The 26,602-nt window shown below is 48.2% G+C and overlaps 1 protein-coding gene across 1 annotated transcript; it reads right to left on the bottom strand.

The window, feature by feature from the left end:
- Positions 1-21,623: 21,623 nt before the first annotated feature.
- On the bottom strand, positions 21,624-22,177 carry LOC119404355 (tetraspanin-33-like). Its single transcript, XM_037670896.2, has 2 exons — positions 21,952-22,177; positions 21,624-21,891 (listed from the first exon to the last, which is right to left on the bottom strand). The coding sequence occupies exons 1-2, from the start codon at positions 22,169-22,171 to the stop codon at positions 21,647-21,649; spliced, it is 465 nt and encodes a 154-aa protein (XP_037526824.2). The 5' UTR covers positions 22,172-22,177; the 3' UTR covers positions 21,624-21,646.
- Between the last annotated feature and the right edge of the window lie 4,425 nt (positions 22,178-26,602).

The following is a 26,602-nucleotide window of genomic DNA, read 5'->3' as shown; positions in this document are numbered from 1 at the left end:
GGATTCGCTTAATCCGGCTAATCCACATTGCCTTATTGTGAAGGTCGCCAGCAAGCACGGCGTTTCTGTCGTGTTCTGCGCCCCTAGGAAACTGGGTGGCCTGTGCGCACGCGTATGCGATGAAAAAGACAAGCATGGATGCAAAAAGAACCATGCCAGGCCGTACGTGAGGTGCGCAATAGGTGTGGTGTATGCCATACACTATCATGTGGGAAGACCTACATAGGTCAGACCGGGAGGTGCATCAACGATCGTGCGCGGGAACATGAGTTGTCGTTGAAAAATGGTAGTAATGCGCATTTACCGGTTCGTTGCGCAGCCTGCACGTGTGCACCCGCGGCTAGCGAGATCAAGATTCTGGGTAGGGGTGGTGACACCCTTGGGAAGGGAGTTGCTGGAAGCCTCCATATTAAGAGCAAGGGCACAGAGTGTATTAGTGATACGTCTATACATTTGTACGGCAACGAGTTCAGATGAGCGAGGGACACGATGTTTGATTAGCTATGCTACTACTGCGCGCATGCGCTTTAGGTGATGTGTCTTTTCCGTGTTTTTTTCTAAGTAAAGCCAGTTGATGTTTAGCGCTTGCCCTGTGCACTGTCTTCTTCTTTTCTCAGCCAGTTCGTTCTTTTTCTTCATGTTTGCGCTAAAAAAAAATATGACGTCTGGGATACAACACCAACTAGCCCGAGAGGAAGTTTTATTTATCCAGTTTATCGGCAAGGTAGCCGAGGCATCCACTCACTCCGCACGGCTTAACGCAAGCTTAACCCATATATGCCCAAACTCACAGAAAATGACAAAAGAAATATTTTATTTCACAAAAAGTGTACTTCTACCCTCAAAAGAAAGCACAAGTTCTTTATTACTGCCAGGCAAACGCAATACTGTTTTTCAGGCCGTCCTGTACGTATAGGACACTGGGAATTAGGGGTGCTATGTGCGGTTGTGGTAAGCCTTGAAACATTTCACATGCACACCAACATTGCACTTCTTCGCCATGACGTATTTCATACAAAGCACGCGTTTGCCCGAGAGAGTGGTCGGCATTTCACGTGCACTTCTTCCTCTCCATGACGTCTTTCACACAAAGCACGCGCTTGCCCGAAAAAAGCGGTCGGCACGTGGCAGCATAAAAAGCAGCAATGTTTAGGCTTGCACACGTTGAGAATGAGGCCTGCTTGGTGTACTGTAGGTGGCATTTGTCATCAGCTAAAGAATAGCGATGTGAGAGGGCATTATCCGAGATTATGCAGCTATAGCGAGACAAGCAAGGATTTCTTTAACACCATGCTCACTGCAGGCGATAAAAAATGTACGGCCACATGCTGGACAAGTCAACAACTAACCTCGCATATCTTGGTGCTGTCGGTCAGATGCCAGCGGTCGCGTTTCACTTGTGCTTCCCATTTTTTCTACGCTCGCTGTTGCGAGGGAAGCGAAACATCCGCTGGCCTATCGCGTGCGAACTAGTACACAGTAGCACACAGCAGCCTGTCATAGCGGCCAAAGAACGGACCTCAATACGTCAAGAACAACGTGTTTACAGCACCGTTCCCACGCTAGCCTCTGCGCGCCGCCCGACACTTTTGAACCAATATGGCCGCCAGGCGGCGCGGAGGTCTTTCAAAAGGTGTCTCCACCCTAGAAGCGGAGGCGCGCGCACATCGAGGCACTCTATAGACCCGGGGATTCTCACCGCGGCGGAAGCCCTCGGCCAAAGCGGCGAGCGTCTGCTACGTGCCTGATGTTTTGGCCGCTATTAACCATAATTGCGGGGATTTGCAATATTTAGTACTGCGTCACTGCAACATACAGCAGCGACTCGTCGCACAAGAGAACGCGTTGTGTGTTGTGAAACAGGGATTTTGTATATTTTCCTTTGAGCTGGTTTGCACCGCAATGGGTCCGCACTTACGCGGCTGTTTGAGGAACGCATTCTGCGCGCACTTCATCGTGAGAGAAGGCGCTTAACTTACTTTCGTGTGGAATGACGAACTTGCTGCAGGAGAGAATAACTGGGTATAACCAGGAGACGTAGCAGATATGCACGTAGTAAATGGGTGCTCATACTAACGCGTTTGCACCCTTCATATGATTTCTTTTATTTCGTGCGTTCGATTTGTTTTGCAAGGCTGCCTCCCGCGCTCTGCGGCACGTATCTGCTTGCAAGCATGTCGCAAACCTCCTTTTCTGAGCTGTCTCTGAGAGTCGCGCTGACTATGTGGTCGACCACCCGGCACTGACTACCCCTCGCATTTTTCGGGCCCCATCAGATGTTTAAGTAAATTCCATTTCCCCAACACGCATTTGTCCATCTATACCATGTTGCATGTGTCCCTCCCATCGCGCTCTCTACAGCTGCATGGAGTAAGTCTCGATCTCCCTGTTAATTTCAGCGATCCTTCGCCTTAACCGCCGATTGAGCTTGTTCTGTTTCCAGCGCTCCCTAAGGCCATTTCTGGCCTCAAATAGGTGGGCTAGTTTGCTATCCATGGTCCCAATCTCTGGCTGCGTCTCTACAACTTTTGTGGCCCTCTTAACGTCGCTAGATAAGTTTTGTTTCCAATCCGCAAAATACAGCGCGTAGCAGACGCCCCTCGCTTTCCACGCGCTTCCCGAGCGCGGAAAGCCCACGGGTCCGGCAGTTCACCGCAAAAGGCCCACGCGGGAGCCGGCGCTTTGGACACTCCTCCTATTCTAGGTCACTCTAGCCACAGTGCGGAGCGGCTGTGGAAACGTCACTGTATATTGTGCGAGCACGTGACGAGAAGTTCATACCGTCTTGTGACGACAGGGTAGTAGGAATAGAAACTAGCTTTTAAAAACATACTGTAATTGATTTTTCAGGGTGCACACGCGCTTAGCACTACCTTTTCTAGGCTCTTGAGGGCTTGTTCTTTCGTTTGACGCAAAAAAAACGACGACTGAAAATTTTTGTGTGAGTAGCCCTTTGAATCACCGGCCACTGCAACCTAAAACGATGCTTAAAGGGACACAAACGCAGATATTAAGTCGACGTTGATTGTTGAAATTGTTGGTTCGTGAAACCTCGTAGTGCTTGTTTCGTGCCAAGGAAATGCTTATTTTGAAAGAAAATCATGTTTTAGTGGCCCGCACAGCGTTAACGCAATTCAAATCACCCGCCTGAACGGGCCTTCTGACGTAGCAGCTGCCGTGCCCAACGTTGTCCACCTTTACTGCCCGGCAGCCGACGCTACGGTTTCTTGCGCAACAGCGGCCATCAACATTGCCAAGACGCAGCCACGTACGGGCCACTCCGAAACTGTATAGTTCACTGTAACGGAGCTTAGCTTGGCCAGTAGCAGCAGTAGAGTATCCTCAGCGCGAAAAAAAAGCGAGAGCCAAGCAAACGCAGCAGTACACAATACCGAAACTACCACTGAGACGCGCAGCTCAGCGAAAACGGAACTTTTGAACCCCTCGCGCCGTTCTCCACATGAAGGAAGGAAAACTAAGGAGAGGCCCTGACGTCACATTCGTGAAGCCTCCACATCGCAAACACCCGCATCGCCTCCTAGCGAAGGAGCCTCGAAACATTTCGCGATTTCCGCCGTGTCGTTTGCAAGCGCATGCGCGATTCGAGCTTTTTTTTTTTTTTTTTTTTTTTTTCGCCGTGCAAGCGGCGCCGGCGCCGCGGCGCAGTCGATTCACGCTTGCTGCTCCTTGTGTGTGTTCTTTAGCAAAGCTACGCAGTGCCCAGCTGTTGCGTATACCCTGTGCAAATCGCGTGCTCTGCGGAAAGTACCGGGTGTCACTTTTCATGTGTACGTACACGTCCGCTTCATTGCTGATCACTAATGCATGGTATTTGTATGCGAAGCTCTCGGATGTGCGCTCTGTTGCTTCTTACAACTCAGAACACACGTGAACTTTTGTTTTTGGCGTCTGACGCGCCGTACTTAACATGCGCCGAAGGCATCGTACGTTTTTAGAGGCTGTGTCGTCCAACGAAAGGGCAATAAACTTATGTTGTTATCGGACTACGTGATGTATGTATTGTGCGTTGTGCGCTCGCTGCGTGCTTGTGTTGTGTGCGCACTGGAATTACAAACTTTACGTGCACGATCGCGTATACAATACAGCGGTGTCCTCTTTTCGACGTGAAGTTACGTCAACTATAAGTTGGCGTTGCGCCGAATAGCTACTACGCTCACTCCATATACACGAACAAAGAACCGCTAATCCGGCAACAGATTGGGAAATCGGGCTACGAGAAAGAGAAGGCCTAACGCCCAGCAGAACGCGTAGGTCACTGCTAGGTGAGTTCGAATACGATGATGCAGGGGCTGAACGTTTTTGATCACAGCACGTACCGGCATTCTGTACTGTTGCTCAAAAACGCTCCACGAAGAATTTCAGCACGCAGCGCTCGGGCCTGCCACGCACGAACAGCCTGGTAAACGTCTGCTTGCAACATTTTACTGCGTGCGAACCGCACAATACGCGCTAAGTTTACGCCGGGACTACAAATCTGCGCAGAAGCTAACCACCGCGGAGAGCACGCCGCGGGGCGTCTGCTGTTTTGTTTGCCCCATACCGGTTTGTTTGCCCCATAAATCTGACGTCACTTCCGCCACACTTTTCGCAATGCATTGGAATACGATAGGGCCTCTCCTTAGTATTCCTTCCTCCATGGTTCTCCATGATAACGGCAAGAGGTTCTTTGAGTTGTTAGTCGGCGTTTGTGGTGTCCTGACTTCTTTCTTGTGTCCGTGTTTGCACGCCCTGTCTTTTTAGAAAGAGGTTCTTTTTTCCATGAATCAAACAGAAGCGAACAAGCGGCATTTTATTACGTGTGATGCATGGAAGGTTCTTTTTTTTTATCTCAACTAGTTTGATTACTAGTGGTTAATTACATTCGGGACTCTTGAAGTCATCGGGATCACTTGCAAAATATCCCACTCGTGGCGCATATCATGTCTTACATTTACCTTAAAGGGACCGACAACTGCCCAGAACATGAAATGAGATGGCTGCACTGATGGAAAGATTGTCCGTCGCATTGACTCAAACCAGCCCTGTTTATCTCGTGAGAGGCGGATTTATATTTTAAATGCGAAGCATTTCTTAGCGAACCTCTGGCACTTTGAGCGTTTCTATCTACGTATCTATCTATCTATCTATCTATCTATCTATCTATCTATCTAGCCGCCTACGTCTGGGTGCTCTCATGATCGTCTCTTGAATTTGGTGTGGACCAAAATTGGCATGGGAGGGTAAGAGGATTTGGCGAATATGACTGTCGGGTCATGACATGAGTAACGTGAAAATCCTGTCGCGTACGTCGTCAAACCCTTTCCTCCAGACACCTGTGGCACATACCCGTTTACCACGGGCCCCGGTGTACGGGTATGCGCCACAGGTGATTGACAGTTTATATCTAACCAGGAACGGCGAGAACAGACATTGGTAACTTAAATGCGAGGGCGTTAAGAAAAACCGACATCGGCAGCATTGACCCGACAAATGGAAAGTATGAAAATTGGGATCCCAGCAGGAATCGAACCCAGGTATTCTTCGTGGCAATCAGGTATTCTACCACAGAGCCACTCTAGGTCTCTAAACTGCTTTGGAAAAAGAGCCTATGCAGGCTTAATAAAGGTGCAACGTCAATTGTGGTTGTGGTGCTTGCTATCTAATTTTACAAGCAAGCACTAAACTACATGATATTCCTACGATCTGTACTCCTACTAGGCGTCATATAAGATTTACGTATGTGGTGCCAGTGTCGACTCCGCTTTTATAGCAGTCTAATAAACATTACATATGTATTCTTACAATTCAATAAGCTATAATAATGCATTATTTGACCCCGGAGGAATACATTAACGAAGGTTACGTATGATATTCACATCATCGCACTCTAAAGTGCACTTAGTCCACCAGAACGACGCTGTGTCCTCTTCATTTCTTGCGAGGCTGAGCGATGGCGTCATGCTGGCCGAGCATGATGCCAGACTGATTGACGGCCGCTTTGTAGACTAGGCTATGTAGGCCACATAAGCCGAGGCAGTCTACGGATACGACAAGCGCTATCCACTGATGTTGGTCTACGTAGCACTATCCAGGCCTACCAGCCTCGACGGCCTATACCTCACCAACGCAAAAGATGACTTCAGGTTCCGACATGTCGCTGGCTCTATCGAGAGACAATTTGTCGACGAAACGATCGAGTCATCCACGAATTCCAACAACTATACTATACCCCATACTTCACTACACCTGGACCCCTCGTCGCCGCGATCACGACCGGATCCGATAACAAGTCATGACCAGCTGCTCGTGCGCACTGATCCCTGTGTTGATGACCTTGTTCTCGCACGCTTCACACAGGTTTGTGAAACGTGCGTGAGTTCTCCATTATAAGGGACAAGTATAAGCACTTCATATCAGCTTACCGCTTCTGGTGTTGGTAATACCCACGTTGCCCAACCGTAAACAACTGATGATATAACACATATGCGGCTCTTCAACGTATATGTGTGCGTATAACATTTATATAAATTTTTAGCGTCATTGTGTATCGTTTCGCCAGTAAAAAAAAATTACGCCACAGTCACCATTCCGCCGCGCGCTTCGCATAGCATCGACTCCCGCGGTACGTGGGATCTGCCGAATTTTTTTTTTCTTCATTGAAAGTCGCGAAAAATGACCTTTGGCGCCTCTGGCGGCAAAATCATACACGGTCCGATGAAGCCGGTAACGTGACCATTGATTGGTGTATGCGTTAATATAGCTTTATATAGCATTAATATATTGCATTATTATAGCTTATTGAATTATAAGTATACAAATGTAATGTTTATTAGACTGCTATAAAAGCGGAGTCGACACTGGCACCACTTACGTAAATCTTATATGACGCCTAGTAGGAGTACAGATCGTAGGAATATCATGTAGTTTAGTGCTTGCTTGTAAAATCAGATAGCAAGCACCACAACCACAATTGACGTTGCACCTTTATTAAGCCTGCATAGGCTCTTTTTCCAAAGCAGTTTAGAGACCTAGAGTGGCTCTGTGGTAGAATACCTGATTGCCACGAAGAATACCTGGGATCGATTCCTGCTGGGATCCCAATTTTCATACTTTCCATTTGTCGGGTCAATGCTGCCGATGTCGGTTTTTCTTAACGCCCTCGCATTTAAGTTACCAATGTCTGTTCTCGCCGTTCCTGGTTAGATATAAACTGTCAATCACCTGTGGCGCATACCCGTACACCGGGGCCCGTGGTAAACGGGTATGTGCCGCAGGTGTCTGGAGGAAAGGGTTTGACGACGTACGCGACAGGATTTTCACGTTATTCATGTCATGACCCGACAGTCATATTCGCCAAATCCTCTTACCCTCCCATGCCAATTTTGGTCCACACCAAATTCAAGAGACGATCATGAGAGCACCCAGACGTAGGCGGCTAGATAGATAGATAGATAGATAGATACGTAGATAGAAACGCTCAAAGTGCCAGAGGTTCGCCAAGAAATGCTTCGCATTTAAAAAAAAAACATGGTTGATCCCTCCATCATAGGAATCGGGATAACACGAAAGTAAAGCGTGCCCTTACAGAAGTAACTGAATGTTTACTGTACATTGATATAAGAGAGTTGGCACAATGTATATTGATGTCTGGCAGCTAATGGCACCGTTTAACGTGTATGCACCCACTTTGATGATTGGTGGTACATCACAAAAAACAAGAAAAATATACATATCATGGCTTTAAACAGTATCACCGAAACGTGTCAAGAGATTACGCGTGCGGTGATACGGTTTCCTTCAAAAAGTTAATTTCTTTTAAGGGAGAGTTGAGTCTTGACACGTTTCGGTGATACTGTTTAAAGCCATGATATGTATATTTTTCTTGTTTTTTGTGTTATACTGCCTGATCACTGAATTCCCTCCCCCCCCCCCCCTCGTCATTTAGTGTGCCTTCTTTCTTGTACGTACATAAGGCTGTACGTTATCGAAATAAAGTAGTTGTGAGTTTGCGCATCATCTTGTGTTGTTTTTCCTTGTTTCTTGGTCCGTGTCCACCGTAAGCGCACTACAAGTACGAATACGTACCGACTAGCCCCTGTTGCCGCCCTACTAATCTCCATCCCGACGACTAACGTCCATGTTAAATGATTAAACAAACCCTTGTGGTAGCTGTAGTAGTCAACGGTGAAAGCGTAATCAAAGAACAAGGTGTGATAGCCAGAAGAGCGTCGCATATTGGACGCAAAACTTGGTCGCCATCCCGCGGCATGTTAAAGTGTGATTGAACACTACGGCCGGACTAAAGGGAAACGCAAAGCGCGTCGTGCCGCCCCGGTAGCCCAGCCGCGACTTTTCTCTGGGCGAGCGCGTGAGCAGGGAACGCGCTGTTACAGCCAGGTGACGCAGGCGCGCGTCGCAGCGCTATTTTTGGTTTCGATTATCGTGATGCTATCATTGGATGCTATGAGCGAGGCCAACGCTTTTACCACGCTTTAGTGTGCCTCGATGCGTGCGCGCAACAAAACGCGCATCAAGGCACCCTACCACGCTTGGGCCAATGTCGCCACCTCGCGGTGTGTTAAGGCATTGACAAAAATTGAACGTGCCGAATGGGACGTATGTGCTAATCTCGGAGGCCATAGTAATGAATTACTTTACTTACCGCTCCCAGAGGGCAACACCACCCCGCCGACCGGGAGAGTTGTAGGGAGGCGCTGGTTGTAGATATAAAAGGCGCGTTTGTAAAGCCTCTAGCGTCTGTGACCATTGCGCAGTGTATAGCGTGCCCGGCATCTGTTGTTGCGGTCCGAGCGGTCGTGGGTTCGATGCCCGTTGACGGAACTTTTTTTCTTTGCCATCTGATCGTGTACCTTTTTTCGACGTCATTTCCGTGACGGAAATACGTCATTGAAGTCTTGGTGGACCCAGGCATAAAACAACTTCGTGTTAAAACTTTGTCACCTGCTTGGTGAGGCTCGGACCATGTTGTGCGCAGCCCAGTGTGACGTCGTTTTTTTTTTTTTTTGCAAGCAGGAGACAAGCTCTTCCAAGCTGTCGCTGTGCAGCTCGTTGTAACTAAACCACACTGAAAAAACACAGCATATCCACGGGGTGAATGATGATGGGTGGGGCGAAGCTACGGAGGGAATCATCTGTAAACCGTGAAACTCTTCCGTGAAATGCGCCCAGTACATAATATAAAGAGTGTGAAACATCGTGTATATATTAAACATCAAACTTTTATTGTACTGTTGGTTTACGTGGTCCCTTCATTATCACTTGTGATCGGTGAAATGCAAGGAAGAAGTCCGCTCCCGAGCGAAAGAGCGCCAAGAGCGACCGCATTCCCCGCTCGCCCTGTGCGAATTAAAGGCAAGGCTAGAGGGAAGACAGGACGCGCGTTCCACGACGCGAGGTCGGTAGCATGCCCAACGAAAGCCAACGGAACGCGATCGTGCAAGTGCTCCGGCTTCGCATCGCCTCATGGTTCCATTTAGCGTCCCAAAACCAAACATATTGCTCAAGGTGTGCCTTGCGTTTTTCGTAGAAATAATTTCTTTATCATGTACATTAAGACGAAAAGTTGAAAGCTCACTAGAGTGTATCGCCCGCAAAGTATGTCTTTTAGTGTGATTTAACTCTCGTACGGCAGGGTCCTCGCGCCGTTGCCGGTCCACCTCGCCCGTTGACGATCGGGCGAGGTGGCTACATGCAATCTACTACTACTACACTTTAAGAAAAACATCTGGCGTTCTTTCGTTCTGCTTTTACAAAACATCTGGCGTCTTTCGTTGGTTTATTTCATCAATCAACGGCGTTTTGAACAAAAATTTTATTGTTTAATCACGCACAGGAGAAATCTCACCAGGCACTACCTTGGAGGTAAACAATGGCTGCTAATGGCAATGAGAGACAGAAGAAGTCGGCTTTTAGCTAACACTTACACTTCTACTTCTACTAACGTTTCCTACTGGAACATGCCAATGGCTGCTAATGGGGAATGAGAGACAGAAGAATTCGGCTTTTAGTTAACGCGCACGCTGCGAATTTTTTATTGTTCAACAACGCACAGGAAAAATCTCCCACCGGCACCACCTTGGAGGTCAAAGCGTAAGACTGGTTACGCACTACGACTACTACGACTACGACTACGAGGGACGAACGGGTGCCGCCTTAAGGAGCTTCGCCCCTAAAATCTCCCACCGGCACCACCTTGGAGGTCAAGATCTGGTACTAGCGTTACGACTGGTTACGCACTACGACTACGACAACTACGAGGGATAAGGAGCTTCGCCCCTAAAAGAAACGAAGACGAACGTGCGCGACTCACCGCCGGTCAACGTGCAAACAACATATACAAACTAAAGTCCCTGGATATTTTTGGGAAAGTACCGTCTTTCTTTTAACCGAGCCGCCACGCCGAGCACCCTCCTCTCCCGCCTTCCACCTCCACGCTTCACGGGCCGTCGCGAAACGCGCGCGAACCTCTTTCTTTTTTTTCTTATGTTTTCATTTTTCGCCGAACCCGACTTCGCGGTCACCAACGTTGCGCGCGTTATCAGCGTGACATAGCATTCTTGATAACAAAGTGGCGCGAGCCGGGTTATAGGGCCGGCGCCCGCACGGTGGCCGTTTGGGAGAGGATATAGATAAGGTTTGGACACTTGGGAGAGGAGGGTTGGACACTTTAGAGAGGACGTGGGGAGAGTGTCGCTACTTTCTATATATTAAGGGACTTTACGTATAAACGACTGCGCGCGCCCCCTCGCGGTTCCCTCGCGACGGCTTCAATGCGCTCCGTAGGCGCCGCTTGCCGCTCATCACACTTCCCCTATTCTAGCCGCTGTAGCCGAGGTTTGATTTATCCCGCCGAAATTTGTGCGCGTTGCCTCAGCTACCTCAGCCTTCATGGTGCGCCAACTGGCTGGGAAACGATACCAGATGTTCTCTGACAATGCGGTAAGCCTTTTTGGTCGCCGCAGTGCCTCGGGGTTTTTAACACGAAAGTGTTTTATGCCGGGGTCCACCAAGTACATCCGTCACGGATATGACGTTGATAAAATGGACGCCAACGGGTGAGAAAGAAAAAAAACCAAGAAAAAGATACCCCGCTGGGAATCGAACCCACGACGTTGCGGCCGCGACGGCAAGCGCCCGACGCGCTACCGACCAAGCTAACTCGGAAGATGCTAGACGCGGCGCGAACGCGCCTTATATCTTTCACACATTCTCTTTCGCGGCGGGCGGAGCGGGGCGGTGCCGCCGTCTGTGAGATGTGAAAAGAAGTAATGCTTCACGATCGACACTTACTAGCGCTTACTCCGAGATTGCACGCGATATCGGAGGTCATGGTTAAAGCGTCTCGATACCAGAGCGGTAGACTGGCCGCGCTGGCGTCGCCGAGGCACCATTCACGCAGTTACGTTATTTGCCTTTGGCTTCGTGTTAGCGTGCGTCGGCTCATCGGAGTAGTGCAGCTTCTACGTGCACGAACGGGATTTCTCCGCCGCCGACTGCTTCAATTGCGAGAGCAGCGACTAACAAAACTGCTGCAATATGCGTTGCAGAAAGGACGCGATTTCGACGGGCGAATGTCGTGCCTTGGTGGAGCGAGAGCGGCGCCTGCGAGACAGAGGCCAGCGGGACGCACGCGTTTGCGGCTCAGGCTACGAACCTCTACCTCCCGTGTTGCTGAAGCGCAGTGTGTGTTATGTATGCATGAGCACAGGCGTCGGCTACCCATCACTAGAAAGCGCACACCGTGTCGTTTCTCTCCTTAATTGACGACGCTTTGAAGAAGTGCATACCGGGTACCAGTGTTGATTATGAGCTTGTTGATATCATCCTCACGCGGGATTCACGATTCGCTGTGTCCAAATATAGGTTCACACCGTCAGCTACCACAACGGTTTAATCATGATCATGGGCGTTAGTCGTCGCGATAGAGACATGCTGTCAACGTGGGTGCACGAATAGACATTGTACAAGCTCTCATATATCACTACACAATAAGCACTGCTTCTGTGAAGACACGTTTCACTTTCGTGTTATACCGATTCCTATGACGGAGGGATCAGCCATGTTTTTTACCTTCACCACGCCTACAGTAAAGGTTTCCGCCCTCCTCAACAGCACCTTTACGACAACAATGTCTTGTGTGTTCAATGTACGAGCGAGTATTGTGCGTGGCAAACCTGCGCCTCAGTTGTCTCTGCGATCGTACGCGTCACTCACTGCACTGACACTGCATTCAACGTCTTCGCGAATGCACATAATCCATCACAAGCGTGTCAGCAGCTCGGTGGCGTGAGGGAACGTATACGCGCGTCACAATTTATTAACACGAAAGTGTTTTATGCCGGGGTCCACCACGGCTCCACTGACGTATTTCCGTCACGGATATTACGTTGTAAAATATAAAGACCATCAGCTGGCAAAGGAAAAACTAGAAGAAAAAGGTCCGTCACCGGGAGCCGCACTTACGACTCCTCGCTCCGCAGCGCGCGGAGCGAAACGATTCGGCCACAAATGGCACGTTCTACGCCATGCCAACGGTGAGCTATTTATATACACCATTTGCCGGTGGCGGTACTCAGAGATTGGTGGCACATCAGCGTGTTTTCGTTATCACTAGCGAGATGGCGCGAAGGGCTCGAAGAACGCGCTTTAAAGGTCGTCGCCCCACGCGTTGGGATGAGCGCGCGTCTTTACAGGGCGTGGTTGCTCGTGCGCGCGCTTATCTCGTGATGGCGGTGGTTTGTACGTCTTGTGCTCTCACCGCAAGCCTGTGTTGAGAGCACGAAGGTCACTTCGCTCACTGCAGCGGCCGCTTTTGCGAAAGGAGCGCGCTGCTCACAGAGAAATAAGTTACAACTGACATTTAGTTCGCGCTCATCTCATGTATATACTTGTGTGTTCGTTTCGTGCGTCCTCCTTTGTGTTTGAGCAGCGCGCTTTAAATGGCGAGCTGTGACAGCTGTTAGTTCGCGCTCATCCTGTGTATGTTTTTTCCGTGCGTCCTTTCTGCTCGAGCAGCGCGTTGCCAGTTTCGAGCTGCTTGCCGTTCTTCGCGTGACATTACAATTTGTTGATATAGCTAGCATTCATTCTTTCGCCCTCGGGACGAAAGAATGCACAAAAAACGCTCAACTACGTCTCTGAAGAGACGTTTCACTTTCTTGTTATACCGATTCCCATGACAGAGGGATCAGCCATGTTTTTTTTTAAACACGAAAGTGTTTTATGCCGGGGTCCACCACGGCCCCACTGATGTATTTCCGTCACGGATATGACGTTGTAAAATATACACTAACAAATGGCAAAGAAAAAAGCTAGACGAAAAAGTTCCGTTGCCGGGAGTCAAATCTACGACCCCTCGATCCACAGCGCGCGGCGCGAAACCACTGAGCCACAGAGCGCACGTTCCTAAGCTCACTAACGGCAAGCTATTTATATACACCATTTACCGTTCGCGGTACTCAGAGCTCCGTGGCTTCAACGTGTTCTTGTGATCACTAGCGAGATGGCGCAAGGAGCGCGCAGGGCGCACTTTAAAGGGACTGTCTACCGCTCGGAAAAAATTTTCTGATTGTGGTGAAAATGAGAAGATCGTTCGTCACATCGGCGGCAACGTGCATGCTTTTCCCCATAAAAAAGGAATTATATATTTAATTTGATGTTGAAAATTGTGAAAGAATGACCGCTAGCGTCACCCAACAGCGATGTGGCCTATCTACTGGTAGGACAAGAAGTCCTCGCAGGTAGACTCATTTTGTTTAAAAACAAACATGTGTAACTTGAAATTGTATTTTACGCACTTGAGGCAGCTTTCGGTTGCGTTAGAGAGTAATTTTTTGGGGGTTTCTGTTTCTCCGCATCCAAAAAGGCGCCCGGTGGCGCTGCTTGCGGTGCCGTCTTCGATTTCGTCTGCTTCAACTCATGCGCTATGCCATGCGGCCCTCCGCGCTGGTCGTACTGTGCCGCTGTATTGTAGTTTGGATGTCTCACATGTGCTGAGCTGTGAAGGTATGGTGGCTAGAGGGGAAAGTGTGACGGGCGAGAGCGGAGGGCTGCACGAATTGCCAATGAAAGATGGCGGTCACACCAGGTGGCGCTACCTGCGCCGTAGGTGCTTGCGGCGGCATTTCCCTGCTTTGCGTATGGCCGCTAGACGTTAGTTTCACTTGTTTCTAATAATCGCTTATACCCCGCGCCCGTGCTATTAAAGGCGCTACGTGTTTGTTTCGCTAAGAAGCATGTGTTGCAAGTTCTTATAGCGGTGTTAAGCAAGAGGGAAAAAAAAAAAAGAAACCAAGAATGCTTTTAAATCAGACGGAACTGGCGTGCCTCCAGGTTTCCATATTTAAATGTTTCTTAATATCGGTTTGCTTTGACATGTTTAATCAGCAACAGCGTGCAAAAACTGGGCTAGTTGGTTGATTTTCACGGTAAAAGCAGCGTAAAAAGACGGCAACACGAGAAGAAGAACGACACAGGACAGGCGCTGAACTGTTCAGCGCTGGTCCTGTGTCGTACTTATTATCGTGTTCCTTTTGCGCTGCTTTTACCATATTTATAGTCAGCTTCAGTTGAACTAGACCACTTGCTCGGCTGCGTAGCTCAGCTGACTTTAAAGTGTTTTTTTTTTTCCTCTTGGTGAAATGTAAACTCTCTGCAATCGTTCATAGCGAGTATGTATTGGCTGCAGTGCAGTGCGTTTCTTTTTTCTCTTTTAGTCCGCACCCACCTCCCCCCCTTCATTCCCTCTGCATTGTAGGGGGTTCTCTTGAGCGCGAAATGTTCAAAGCATTAACATTTTCCGGCTCCTTTGAGAAAATTGAAGTGGAGACCGGAATGCTGCAGCTGAAGGCTCTTTGATACTGAACATTTTATTTTATTATTTTAGCGATAGTTCTATCTATGCAAGGACCAATGATTTCTGTTAACCAGGGCTGGGCAAAGATACTTTGAAATTGTATCGCGATACGATACAAGATACTCTGGCAAGAAGTATTTGAGATACAGATACAAGATACTAGCGCAATAATTGTATCCGATACGATACTTCCCACTTGTATCTTAAGATACTTCGATACATTTGCAAATTTACCAATATAGATCGATATAGTGAAGCAGCAAGGACCTATTTACAAAAGTGTTTACTGGAAAATTTCTTAATGCGACCAACTCTGAATAATTTTATTGAAATGCCTGTTTGTATCTCGAAAGCTCTATCCCTCTTGCTGAAAGTATACTCGTTTCATTCCGAAAAAACTTATTCAGACTTCTTTGGCTGTTTAAAATGGCAGCTCTTTATACACTGCGCTGTCAGTGGTTTTTGCTTGACACTTTTGTAATTGATGGGTGTCGCTGCTCTACTTGGCGATCAGCTAGCGGGTTGCCATCTATTTGCAAGACCACCATTACGAAGCTTCCGCACGATGTCGCGATTGCCGATCTGCACTCTTACCTTGTCCATAAGCGTATTACCGTTTTCGCAATACCGCATCACCCGACAGTTGTAGAGCAGCAACGCTGGCAGCGATATTTCTTGTCATGCATCGTTTGCTGAACAGGACGCAGGCGGCGGCCCTCACACAACTGCAGACGAGCACGTATACCAACACCGCGCAGTGTAACAGATACTACCCGAATACATACCCGAAAAATATATGGAAGGTCTGCCACACTGAGGTCGCCACATTAACTCACATGCTCTGGGACTGTTACAAAAACCCTCAAGGTGCTAACTCCGGAACCCTTCCGCCGCGGTGGGCCGCTGCCTTGCGCAGCCCCAGCATCGGCGACCAACTTTGGGATGTAGCAGGCACGCGAGGCGGCGGTGAGGCAAGGCCTCGACGTCCCTACGTGGGAGACCTAAGGCCCGGTCGGCGAAAGCTCTGCAGGACTATCAATAAAGCTGTTACTATACAAATCGTTTGAAGATGATAACTACAGAGTCAGCGCTCAAAATTAACTCAGGACATAAAACTGGAACGGGTTTGCATATTCTACTTATCAGCTGGCGTAAAGCGTTCGTTAGCAACATATTCGCTAACGTGCAATCTTGTACCATTCCTTCTCCGAGCGGAGTTGTGCCACCCAGAAACGTCTCAGACGTATAGTATACCGACACGAAGCGTCGCAAGATATCGCTGCTATTGACGCTATTACCACTTCTAGCTCTGCTACCTGTTGATTTCTAAAAGTAAAAAAAAAAAAACAAAACAAAAAAATATGGTGGCCTAAACAAGGAAAACGAATATAAGCGAAATAGCAGGGTGGTTCAGTATTAAACAATCATATTGAATAAGTATACACGTTTCACGTAAGCAGAACCAAATATTTAAAAAAAGAACTGGTTAACCGCGACTGAATGAAACCGACGGCATATAGTCTACCGTCATGTGGCGCTCGTTGTAGTATTTTTGTATAGCGCTGAATTCGTTAACTAAGTGCAATTATGCAACATTTTAAATATTCCCTTTAGGGCCAAGTGCGCTCCGTCACGTAATAGAGCGCACTTAAAAACGACCGATAAATCTTTTTTGGCGTCGTACATGCTGCGTGGTGAATGAAATCAAACCACGTGACTGCGCTCATGCGCTACCGTACGGCAGCGCTCTCAAACGTGCTTCCGCCGAAACAACCGGCGCGCGAACCTTGAGCCTATCGCTACTCAGAGACGATGGCGTTTACTTGCCGTGTGCGGCAGTCAGAAATGCGGACGCACTGTGGAGCCGATGCTTAGAGCAGCGACCGCTCATTTTGTGATTTTGGCGCGGTCCACTTGCCGGTCGTTGCGCTCGATGCACGTTTGAGAGCGCTGCAGTACGGTAGCGCACGAAGGCAGTAACGTGGTAATATTTCTCCGGCTTTCTTTAAATGCCTGAAAAAGTGAGTACGTAGCATGTACAGTGGGGATGGAAAGAAATTTGAAGAGTGTTGCGCGCTGTTTTCCTCACGCTGCGACCTTGGTGACAATAAAAAGATGCTAGAATGGTTCTTGATTGTATAATGGAAGACTGTTGGCTTTTATTACCATCCAGGCTACAATAGCTTGAAAAGAAATGCGAAACAGTGGAGAATGTAGATGCCGCACTGTTTGCGTTTCTTTCCATCCCCCCTGTACGTTTCCACAAAAAGTTGGCTCGGTCGTTTTGGAATGCCCTCTACAAAGTAACGAAACGCCCTTGGCCCTAAAGTGAATATTATACATGTGGCATAATTCATCTTAGTGAATTAACAAATTAAGCGATATATAAAAATACGACATGGTTTACTACATGACGATAAACCATGTCGTTGGTTTTATTCAGTTGAGGTTAACCACTTCTTTGTAAATATTTCGTTCCAGTTACGTGAAGGATCCTGTATAAACACGATACAGGCGGCACCCCTAAAAATTATGACAATAGAGCGTGATGAATCGTCAACTTAGATCTTAAGGTGAGCCAAGAGAAAACTCAGTGCCTATAGAAAATAGCATGAAACGGCTCGTGGGGACGCTCATGAGAAAAACGGAGTGCTTATTATTATGTTTCTTAAATCCCCGTCCTAACATTTTTTAAAATAATTTAATTCATTATAATGCTAACTCAATTTCGCTATTTTACTAAATCATAAGCAGAATTTTTGTTACGGTATACTCAAGGCACGCTCAGATTATTCTACTTTTGTCCTCATCATCGCCTTTACATAACGGTAAACTCACATGGAATCTATATATGGGACTAGTAGCAATTAAAAAATAAAAATAAAGCAGGGAAGGAATTTAGGAACAGGTTACAAAAGACATATTACAGTAAACAGGCGGGCAAAAACTATACGGACGCCCAGGTAATGCAAACGGAGGGCAGCAAAGACAGCACTGTACTAACGGTCAAATTATCATTAAAAGAACTTCTTGAATGATTCAGCAGGAAGTACAAAGATACAGTGCGCCAAAATATCTTCTGTTTCGTAAATGCTCGTCTCGTTCTACTGCATCTAGCATCGGCAACGGGGGTGCGATGGTATTACCTCATTTGCATATAAGCGAATCTCGTCGTATATAAGTGAAGCTTACATCCATGATACATCATTAATAGCTGATGTGTGACAGCAGCGGGACGCAAAGCAGCCCCATTCTTGCATTCCTGAGACTGAAAACGAAGCACAACGTGAGAAACACTTCGATGACGACATTATCGATAACGATAACGACACATCAGAATTTGAGCGGAAGACGCCGCACGCATTGGAGTACGCAACACAGTACCGTGGCTACGAACAAATGTCATAACACTGACACAACTACAAAGAAATTATACATCGAGAAAACAAAAGGTCGGATGCGCGTAGACTTTCGCGCGCTAGTTTTTGTCGAGATGGCCCGAGTGCCATCACGTGACTCTGCTCCACCAATGGGGACGCGTAGACCTAATAGCATGTGCTCGCTGAAGCACTCTGGCGGAAAAATACAAGAATGTCACTGTCACCTAGTTTTATTCTGGTGGCTCAGTGGTAGCAGTATCAGCTGGAGAAGCGGAGTTCAGCCGACGTTTATTGTTTCGCTCGGGGGTGTTTCTATAGAAGTATCTTGTAGCTTAAGATACTAGATACATTATCGAATGTATCGGAAATACAGATACAGATACTCGTTTTGCGGGACGTATCGCGATACAGATACAAGATACCCAAAGAGTATCTAAGATAGTATCTAAGATACATGTATCTTCGATACTGCCCAGCACTGCTGTTAACTTACGGCTTTAGATGCATACTAAATACCCGCAAGGGAAATGGTATACATGTTTATTTATCACACATTTGTCATCCCATACTTATATGTCAGACATTTGTTATCACATACTTCCCCATCACGTTAAGAGGTCATATTACTTGACCCTCCTCAACTTCAAGTGTTTTTGGCGCTCCGTTTGGACACTCCTGTCTGCTTTTCTTTTTTTGTAAAGTAACTTCGGTGCGTCCGGGGACACCGTATAGGTGCAGCGTCTTCTGACAAACGCGGGGTATCTCAACAACCTCACCGTTTATAATGTGTTGGTATGTCCTTTCGATGAAACTCACGTCGAATGCCGCTCGTAAACAACGCTGTCCCTCGTCAGCTCTTTGTCAGTCAGCTTAATATTTCGAGCTCATTGCTCTCGCCTCGAGAGATCCTTCGGGGCTTTAAAGACCGAAAGCTTCACCGAGCACGATCTACACCCGCCTTTACAGCCAGGGACGAAGCATGTACTTGCGCGATTTGACGGCATGGTTCGCAGAACACGTGGGCAAACAAACTACGACAGCGAAGGCGAGGCATCCGAACAAGGTGACGGCACAGCACAGAGGAACGAACGAGCCTAAGCAAGCGCGGCGAGCACCTACTACTATACCAGCGCTCCTTGAGGCAGCCAGAACTTTCATTGCGTTCCGCGCATCCCTCTCCCACGGCGGGGATGCAGCGCCCGTCACACTTCCCCATTTATCTTCTCTTTTTGACGAATCAGCTTGGCTTGGATTGCGGCAGCAGTGCTAAAATAAACGCATAGACTGCGATTACAGCAAAACAAGTGTTCTGTAATCGTAAATAAGTCTTCATTTAACCGCTAGCTCGCTGAAAACGACTGTTACATTTATTACATTAGTCTTCAGCGAAAATAAAGTAATTCTAAAGAAATCACATGTGCTTTCGGTTTTAATTTTTACCGGCACTACAATCGTCGTCGCGTCCACCAACCAGTGTTGTGGGCATGTTTCACGCCAATGGAAGAAGACCGAACGCAGATCGAAAAATTGTTTTAAAAATTTCTACTCACTTTCCAGATAAACTGCTGCAAGGTTGGACACTTCAGGCTGTACGCTTTCTATTGCGGTACAAAACAGAAAAGCGATAAAGGACGGTAGACAGTGCCTTTAAAGGTCGTCGCCCCGCGCGTAGCGATGCGAGCCCGCTTCTACAGGGGGTGTGTCTCGTGCGTGCGTGCTTATGTCTTGATGGGGGCGGTTTGTACGTCTTGTCTTTTCACCGCAAGTTTCTGTTGACGATTCAGAGAGCACGAAGGTCACTTTTCTCGCTGCAGCGGCTGTGTTTCCGAAAAGAGCGCGTTGCTCACTCACGAAGAAGTAACAATTGTGACAGTTTTAGGGGCGAAGCTCCTTAATTAAGGCGGCACCCGTTCGTCCCTCGTAGTCGTCGTCGTCGTAGTAGTAGCAGTAGTAGTCGTCGTAGTCCGTAACAAGTCTTACGCTTTGACCTCCAAGGTGGTGCCGGTGGGAGATTTTTCCTGTGCGTTGTTGAACAATAAAAAATTCGCAGCGTGCGCGTTAACTAAAAGCCGAATTCTTCTGTCTCTCATTCCCCATTAGCAGCCATTGGCATGTTCCAGTAGGAAACGTTAGTAGAAGTAGAAGTGTAAGTGTTAGCTAAAAGCCGACTTCTTCTGTCTCTCATTCCCATTAGCAGCCATTGTTTACCTCCAGGGTAGTGCCTGGTGAGATTTCTCCTGTGCGTGATTAAACAATAAAAATTTTGTTCAAAACGCCGTTGATTGATGAAATAAACCAACGAAAGACGCCAGATGTTTTGTAAAAGCAGAACGAAAGAACGCCAGATGTTTCTAAAGCAAAACGAAAAGACGCCAGCTGCTTAACGAAAGACGCCAGATTTTTCTAAAGCAATGGTTTTCTAAACAATGAAAATTCACAGCGTACACGTAAAATTAAAGTGAGCTGCAAGTCGTCATAACTCATCGAACCTTTAGTATAAACGCGCCCGATCTCACGTCGGTGATGATGTACTGGGCAGAATTCACGGAAGGTTCACGGTTTACCGATGAACCTCCGCAGCTTCGCCCACTCATCATCATTCACTCCGTGGATATGCTGTGATTTTTTCGCTCGCGCTCGTCCTGTGTATGCTGTTTTCGTGCGTCCTTTCTGCTTTAAAGCGCGCTGCACGTTTTGAGCTGCTTGCCGTTCTTCGCGTGACATTACAATTTGCTGCTATAGCATTCATTCCTTCGTCCTTGTGGAGAAACAATGCACAATAAACGCTCAACTACCCCTGTGAAGACATGTTTCACTTTCGTGTTATACCGATTCCTATGAAAGGGGGATCAGCCATGTTTTTTCAAGTATCGATGAACCCTCTACGTGTACGTAAGAAAATGCGCGCAAGAATGTGTGCGCCCGTTGTTATGGGTAACTAGCGCTGCACCCACTAAGACTTTGCAAGGGAACATCCGCGCGGCGTGGTCCCGCCATCTTTTGGAAACGACGGGAAAACAGCGGCGCACCATCGCAACGCCTCCAAGAGGTGATGCCATATGCGACCACACCGTGCGCCCGTATCTCACGGAGGCGGCGGCAACAAAGCAGAACGCGATAGCGTAATCGGGCCGTGTTCGTATCGCCTTCGCTTCTTGGTGGAGACCTAAACCGTGCCGCAAGGAAAGCCAAAGTGCGGACACCCTCCGGCCCATATCTTTATTTGCATCTATACCTCGACTTTTCGCTCATTACCAAAGACGACGCCGACAACGTAATTTCTGCGAAAAGATTTACGCTATCGCGGTGAAGACAGCCGTAGTTGGCAGCTCCGCCGCCGTGCCTCTTTGAAAGCCGCCGAAAACAACGCACACGTGCAGGATGTGTCTCTTTACTGATAGTAGGGCAAGCGCTGGCAGCTGGCGTCCGGCGCCTGCTTGGGCCGCCGTAATCCGTTCATGTAGTCCCGTGTCGTGGCCACTGCAAGCAGCAGCCCTATGGAGGCGAGCAGTGCCACGCCGCCGACGACGACCACGTTGCGGCGCACCGAGCTGAGGACGCTGTCCAGGCAGCTGTCGCCGTGTATCTGCTGCTTCGCTTCGTCCCAGCTCTTGGACAGCACGTTCCTGCCACAACCTGGGAACATTTATGCTGGCTCACGAAACGGTGTAGACTAAGCACAACAGAGAGGGTTACCGGCGCTCTTGACTCGGCAGCACGACTCGGGGACGGAGCATCGCTCGTGGCTGGGGTTGCTGGGTGTGCATCGGTAACGGCTGTTCCGGTCCCAGTCCTGGTACGCGAGGGGTCCGATGCCACAGCACTGGAAGCTGTTCTGCATGTGGTCGACCATGTCGTCCCAGTCGACGCTGTGCCGGTAGTACTTCACCAAGTCCGGCTGCATGTATCTGCGCATGCGCACAGTTCGACGCCCTGTACTCCACGGCGGCGGGTGGATTACTCCGCAGCGCTGATTCGGCGCTCAAGTTCCACGACGACGTTTTTATAAAGCTCATATTTCAACACCTGTGTCAGATATGACTTGATTCGCAAGTGTTTTCGTAGCTGTGACGCGAATATCCGGATAGAACAAGTACCTTGCATGTGCGCATTCAGACATTTTAAAACAGTGCAACAGACTGGCAACAAGGAACGCCTTTCTGGCAACGCCTTTATGGTTCGTTAGTTCGAAGGAGTATATCTGTGTCACGGGCATTCGCTTCTTTTCAGCGCTCGTGCGGTGAATTCTCGGAATTGAAAGAAATAATGAGAATTGATCGAGGGGCTCGTTTCTTTCTTAGACACAACCTAACAAACATCTCGGGCACAACCTAAAGGTGTCTGCGGCTGGCATCAACTCGCGTCAAACTTTTAGCTTACACTTGTGAGACCTGTTCTTGAGTACGTAATGCCGCATGGTTCCCATACCCTAAACTTAATATATCTAAACAGGGGAGCGTTCAGAGAAAGGAAATTAGCCATGTTTACAGTAAATACCGGCACATTTATTCACCAAAGTCTTCTCACACAGCCAGGGCTTGCAACATTGGCTGTTCGAGCAAAACGAGCTCGTCTAAAATGACTGCATCAAATAATAGACAACCGACTAAACGTGGATGCATACGTTACCTTTCCTAAATCCCGCAGAGCTCGTCATAAAATCGCCCGTATACAGATGAGTTGTTTGCAATAACGACACTTTCCCTTTTTCTCCCCCGTGTTTACGTGCGCAAGTGGAATAAGCCAGATGTGTCCATAAGTAAAACAGTACCGCAGTCAGGATTGCAAAGTTGTTGGAAGATGTAATAATAGTTGGGAAAAAAAAGTCAGGAGCCCTCGTACTATGGAAGCTTCTTTCGTTCGCATTGCGCACTGCTTTCCTTCCTCCATCCAGGCAACAACGAAACATGGCAACATGACCTCGATAAAAGATCAGATATCAGAATTGGCTGATCGCCGACACAATCAAGAAAGCCTGATAAATTATTGGAAAAGGCGCACGTGACCGACGCACCACCTTCGAGGGGTTTTTTGCGGTCACACCTACAGGACACTTGTGAGGCAATACAAGCTTAGCTTGAAAAAAATAACTTTTATTTATTTATAATTGTCAAAACTTCCAGTTTTCGGAGCCATGGCTGATATCATCTTTGTTTTTGTAACATAGTAATAACCTACACTGAGTTGCATCACGGACTGTACTGTTTATGCGACTTGCCCCATTTTCTTAGTATTATTATAGTAAATATATGCACATTGAGCATGTTTTTTGTACTTCCATATCGAAAATTGCTGTACATACTTACATATCCTTTTTTTTGTTTGCATTTGCTCAGGTTGTACAGGTGCCCACCAAATAATTCGGAGCGCCGGACCGGTGGCCGCTCGTCGGTGGAGCACACCCGCGGAAATATACAGCCATGATGTGCGCGTGCGCGGCGTCCCTAGCAAGCAAGCCTCGCTCCCTAGTGTATCTAGAAAGGCGTTGCCTGGCGTGTCCCTCTACCGGGCAAGGCTCGTTCATACCGATGGCGGGGCGAGCGGAAAGCGGGGAATACCTCCTCTCCGAAAGCGGGCGGAAGACGAGGTGGCTAGTCCGATCGCTCCCGGACCGATTTTTTGCCGCCCGCCAAAGCTTTGCCGCAGCCAATCAGAACGCCATGCGATGGTGGCGCTGGTGTATCTTTAAGAGTAAAGTCCCTCTATCTTTATATCTTAAAATATAGGGACCCTATTTAAGAGAAGCAGTGCCACGTGATGCCGACACGTGCTCAAAAACGCGAGATGCCCCGCCGCCTTGAAAAGCCCGCTTTGCCGCCTTCGGTGTGAACGAGGCCTGCGACAACACACATCCGGGGGGCATCGGGGCCTGAAGGCTACAGCGTGCTCGCGCTCTATGCAGCGGAACCTCTAAACGCACCTTGTGGCGCGATATTAATTAACTCTCAGTTATGAACTTTAAAATAACTCTTATCAATTAATGAACTTAAATGAACTCTTAATTAGTCTTAATCTGGCGTGACCAGTCTTGTCACGGAGTCTTGACACTGTGTAGTTTCGACTACTGTTCGCAGCACTTAATTACTTTTAATTCTAGGTAATTACGCTCATTTAATTATAGCATACAGGAGTACAGTAGACCGGGCTAGTCGGAATTCATTCGTTATGTAATAGCGCTGTGTCCTCTCATATGCGTGCCTTCGAAAGTCTTTCTCGCCCTTTTCGCGTTGTTACATAATGAGCAATTATAGTACTGCACTTTAGCACGTTTTAATAAAGGGTCTGGTGTCCGTGTTTTGGTCTTGTTAATTACTCTAATTTCTTTAACGTAGTCTTGGGAATCTTGGAATATATACTCCTAGTTACTTGGGGTGCTTAATTAAATTTTGCATGCTTTATTGAACTGTAGAGGTGTAGTACGCCGCTTTCTGATTTTTGTCACTGCAAGTGTTGTCGGTCACATTCCGCGATTAATGAGAACCAGTCAATCATATCGCTTTCAGAGGCGCCGATGCTGATTAACGCGCATGCACGGGCGCGTATACGCTCCACTGCGTGCGCAAGCGCGCACAGAGCGACCGCGCAGGCCCCCTGTGAAACGCTAAAAGGAAGGCACCCAACTCTATTCTTTTAAAGCAAAGCAACACCCATCTAGATGCACTGGGTAGCAGGGGCGTAACCAGAAATTTCTTTCGAGGGGGGGGGGGGGGGGGCTCAACCATACAGCTTGCTAGGGAGGATAAAGCGCGTGCGCAGACCCTGGCACTACTTTTTCACCGGCGCGCTCCGCCGACGAGCGGCCACCGCTCCGGCGTTCCGAATTATTTTGTGGGCACCTGTAGATGCTGTTGGTAGTAACTGTCGCTCATACTTGAGACTTCTGTAACGGTTGTACATAAACGTAATTGTCTGTGTAATCATATTCCCACCTGATGTGGGGCTGGCAGTGCTGCAATGCAGTCCAACAGACAACGAAGCCAAGGAGGCATTACGGAATTGCATATGCCTTCCTTTCCTTGGCTTCATGCTTATCACTAGCCGATCTTGCTCCAATTTCATTGTCCGAGTACTGCCTCAGAATGCGTTAAGTATGAGCGGGGTTACAGAGATTTGTCGCACGCTTCAAGCGCTTTCTCTGTCCTCTCGTACCAGCGAACGCGCTGAAAGCTACGCCGGGGGACAAGAAGATCGTCAGCGCGCGTCGTGAGCTTGGGCACTTTTCTTTCTCGGCTTCCAGTGTGATCGCGAGTGCGTGGCGGCATCCCGCGGCTGCCACTGTAGCTAGGCGGCTCACGATGCCCAAGTCAGCCAATGGCCGTGGACTTTGGGTTTATTGCTTCATTTGTCGACGGAAGAGCGAGCGATTTCTAGCGGACTTTGAGAATTCATTGCAAATTCCAGGCCTCGTGCTGTGCTATAATGTTTGGCTCACGTGTTCTCGGGAGCCTCGACTACCGATCGGCAGTTTTTTCTGACCATGCCTAAAAAAAATGTTGCAGGTCCCCTTTAATGGACGTATTCCTCCGGCCCTACGTCGCGAAAATGCGGTGGTGCTGTCGCCGAGCCTTTAGTTTCGCACGGTATGCAAAAGCAGGTGTGCCTACCGCAGTTGCCACTGTGTTTTCGCTGGTGCGTGCGCTGTTTGTCGTCGTACAAAGAAGAAAAAAAACGGTGCACCGGCTGTGTCACAGTTAATTGCGCAGAAAGGCACCAGAAAGATGGAATCAGTCTTTTTTTTTTTCAGTTTTCTGTTTAGAAAGAGCGGCACAAGAAATTGTCCGCAGCTGTAAAACGCGAGAACTTGTCTCCGACGCCGGCTCATCGGTTATGTTTTGGAGCGGCTCGTTTTATCTAACGGAAATGTTCAGCTTGGTAAATTGTTTGTCATTGTAATGTCCCGCACCGAATTTTTCTGCATAAGCCATGCGTGGAGGCATAGCGAGCACGTTTACCTCGGAGCACGTTAACGTTGTGGACAGCATTGTCACATACGGGTTCACGGTTGCCACTGTTGATTTAACTGCAGAAGTCACGTACGTCAAATGACTTATCGTTGTACTCGCGTGAACTAAAGGTGTGGCGCGGTCATGAAGCAAGTGCTTCTTTCTGCGTGCGTGGGCACGGTTGATTAACGCAGCAGCGAACGCAAGGACGACTATGCTTTTCCAAACTGGCGGCTGCGATGACACACTTGACACTAGTGTATTGGACAGCGCTGTTCTGGCTGCGATGCGCTTTACGAGATTTCCATGTCTGTCAGAATCCACAGAAGAACTGCACCCAGGAATCATGCCTAGTCTGTTTACGGGCTGTACGCATTTCGCGGTCTCGACTTGAGCGTACGGAG

This window comes from Rhipicephalus sanguineus, chromosome 9 (assembly GCF_013339695.2).
Source record: "Rhipicephalus sanguineus isolate Rsan-2018 chromosome 9, BIME_Rsan_1.4, whole genome shotgun sequence".
NCBI classification, from domain to species: domain Eukaryota; kingdom Metazoa; phylum Arthropoda; class Arachnida; order Ixodida; family Ixodidae; genus Rhipicephalus; species Rhipicephalus sanguineus.
This window is presented reverse-complemented; position numbering and strand designations above follow the sequence as displayed.